The sequence below is a fragment of the Lupinus angustifolius genome, unplaced genomic scaffold, assembly GCF_001865875.1.
Source record: "Lupinus angustifolius cultivar Tanjil unplaced genomic scaffold, LupAngTanjil_v1.0 Scaffold_11_50, whole genome shotgun sequence".
Taxonomy (NCBI): domain Eukaryota; kingdom Viridiplantae; phylum Streptophyta; class Magnoliopsida; order Fabales; family Fabaceae; genus Lupinus; species Lupinus angustifolius.
Genome location: NW_017718545.1, coordinates 17,577 through 20,810, shown reverse-complemented (window position 1 = coordinate 20,810; position 3,234 = coordinate 17,577). Strand labels below are relative to the sequence as shown.

Below are 3,234 nucleotides of genomic sequence, written 5' to 3'. Positions count from 1 at the left end.
AGTATCTTCAATAGTATATATAAATGAATAATCTACCATATATTTTCAATCATCATCAACTTTTTAAACAAAGTAATATAAATGAATAATTAATGATATATTGGTGATATATAAATCTTTACACCGATAATAGATAAATATTCCTCTCATTTAATTTTTATATTACATGTAAGAATTTCTACATATTAGATGTAATGTTGTGTTTTCTGGCTGTTTCTAAGGTTGGGCAATGTGAATACAAACACATCTTTCCATGTCTGAAGTGCCATCTTCTGCCCCTCGTTTATCACATGATTCATATTCTCAATCCTCCAAAATTGTTTGACATACTAGTCTTGATACATAACTAAGCGCAAATACAGCACTATTGTGTGTGATTATATTTTAAATTTTTAATTGTTTTGTGACATTATAATATGTTGGTCTAGGTAAAATGATGTTAAAATTTAAAGGATCTAGTTTATAATTTATTTTTGAGTTAAATAATTTAAAAAATTATAAAAACATATTTCTTCCTCAAATTCCATTAGTGGTATGGACTATGGACATAAGGTTGGGGAAGATATCAAACAAAAGATTCTATAATGCCACTCAACCCTCAAAGGCACATTGAAAATGAACTTATCTTGTATTATAGATGTAATTTGAGATAATTTCATGGTAAATTATGATTAAGAGATAAATATCTAAGCAAGATATGCACTCAAATTAAGGGATATAACAGAACTTACAAGTACCTACCGATATAGTCAACAAACTTAGAGACATAAACAACAAGGAATCCTAATATGTTGCCTTTAGTGGATCATAAATATATGATTCCATATGCACAATTTTTAACCCTCCTACAAAGTTATGTTGCCTTAACTAACTTGTAGGCTGGCACCAGAAAAAATAAATGATAGTACACAAATTATTCTATGATAACCAAGTGCCATCTTAATTTTATCATGTATTGAAAAAGAATACAATTTTATATGTTCCCTATCTACTCTCAAAAAGCTTTACACATACAGAACTAAATTTCTAGCTACAAAATGAATAACAATCTTATTAAAATGATCTCTTAACATTCTTGTAATCTGAATCTATGCATTCCAAGTCAACCCTATAAGGATTCATCAACTTGAGAAGTTCAGTGGCTTTTTCTTTGATCTCATCACCACATCCAACTTGCAATACTAACAATAGCTTCTGAAATGCACCAACTTGAAGTGCTTCAACAAGAACTTTTCTTTCATCAACTTTTTCTCCAAATTTGCACATCTTCCATATACAAGAGACAGAGTTATCTGTGGTTATTGCTGAAACTCTCAAGATTTTCTTAACCAATAAAGGAACTGTTAGATCATTACCATAAGCTTTTTCTCTTCCTTGAGGGGTACTGCATAGGGAGTCAAAAATGGCCGAAGTTTTTTCACAAAGGCTCTTTTCTGAGTCAATGAGAATATCTAAAAGTGAAGAAACTAAACCTAACTCAATAAATGCTAACTTCATTTTTTCACTAGAAGGAGAAGAGGATGAAACTAAGTACCAAACTACACTCATTGAAGCCTTTGTAATAGTTGGACTAATTCCCTTGTTGATGAATTCTATCAATAACTCATAAACTCCTTCAATTTCTGATAAAGTCTCTACATGCTTATTATCACCAAATGATAGAAGCTCTTTCAATGCAGCTATGGACATCTCTTTCTTTGAGAGATCTTGGTGCTTCAAGAACCAAACCATGCAAGTTAAGGAAGCCTTAGACCCCAAAGATTTGTGTGCTTCAAATTGAAGTGGAAACATCCAATTGAGTGCAGATAAAATCTCTTCAAGAACACTCACATTCCCTTCAATAGAATCATTAGCAAACGCATCAAATGCTGATGCCAATGCACCAAGTGCTCCATTCTCCACTATGCACTTCTTGTTTCTCTCCATCTCACAACCCAACCTTTTCATTTTCTGCACCAATTCAAGGCAACCATGTTGGTCCAAACCTCTTGCTGAGGCCTTCACTTGGATCAGAAGCTCGGCGACCTCGAATGGACTAATTGGTATTCTTGGTGTTGGAATCCTCTCTATCCCATGTTGCTTATTTTCCACACACCAATCTTGGATCATTACCCTAAGAGAATGGTTTGGAATCATGTCAAAGTTCCTCACAATTTGGTTTATAACAGGACATGTACAATTCCCATCATCAAACCATTTTTCCACACTTTCTCTATCATATGTGATCCCTGTGGACAATGTCACAGGATCTTTCATCAAGTCCAATGAAATTGGACACGTGAAGTGCTTAGGAATCACCACCTCAACATTTAGCTTATTGTTATTGTTCTTCCTTCTCCTCCACCCTAAAACCATTTGCAAAGATTCTAAGATAAGTAACTTGATAAAAGAAACAAAGGTACCTATGGTCTTTTCTTTCTTGTGCTTTTTGTTGATCAAGTATGAAACTTTGTATGAAAATATTGATGGGTCTTCAAGTGAGTTTGATCATGTATATATAATATTGGCATTAAAACTATATAGACATATGAATATGTCATATGCCGTGTATGTTTTATGTATGAATTGCTGTTAGAAACTAGATATAAGACAAGGTCAGGGTCATTGCTTTCATACAAAGTGTGTTCAAAGGTAAGACCCCATAAGAAATATTCTAAGAGAAACATTCAAATTGAATAAATGGGGTGTTTTTACTTTTGGTTTAGGAGTGAGGATTTGAACATTGACCATTCATTATATGAAGAAATTGAACACCTGCTATAATAGTCAAAGAGGGAATGGGTAAAATAAAGGCACATACATAGGTACTTATGGTTTAGGTTGTTTTTCTTGGATTTGAGATGTTAGACTAGCTGACACACGTTTTCCACTATTGAACAAGACAAACATAAAACCAACCTAATAAGATATGTAGTATATCTTGTCTTATACGTGGTAATGTCATATTTTTATTAGTAAGAGATAGAATATAAGACAGTATTCTTATGTTCCAACATATTATACTAGGTGCCAACACCTTTTTATTATTATTTGGATTATACATTAGATATGTAATGTATATAATCTAAAAGGAATATTCACTTATATAAATGTATCATGTATGGTATCACATAAATGTTGTAATATCAGAGTTGTATTATTACTTTTTTTTATTATATTCGAGTTGAATACAAAATCTTAGTAATTCATGGCAAGCAAGCACGCACGCGTATACCATGTGAAGATTTTTTTACG

At 32.3% G+C, this 3,234-nt stretch overlaps 1 protein-coding gene across 1 annotated transcript; it reads right to left on the bottom strand.

Annotated features, from left to right (window-relative positions):
• Positions 1 to 941: 941 nt before the first annotated feature.
• LOC109337838 (U-box domain-containing protein 21-like) lies at positions 942 to 2,616 on the bottom strand. The gene is made up of 2 exons (XM_019574911.1): positions 1,050 to 2,616; positions 942 to 988 (listed from the first exon to the last, which is right to left on the bottom strand). The coding sequence occupies exon 1, from the start codon at positions 2,353 to 2,355 to the stop codon at positions 1,054 to 1,056; it is 1,302 nt and encodes a 433-aa protein (XP_019430456.1). The 5' UTR covers positions 2,356 to 2,616; the 3' UTR covers positions 942 to 988; positions 1,050 to 1,053.
• Positions 2,617 to 3,234: the final 618 nt, after the last annotated feature.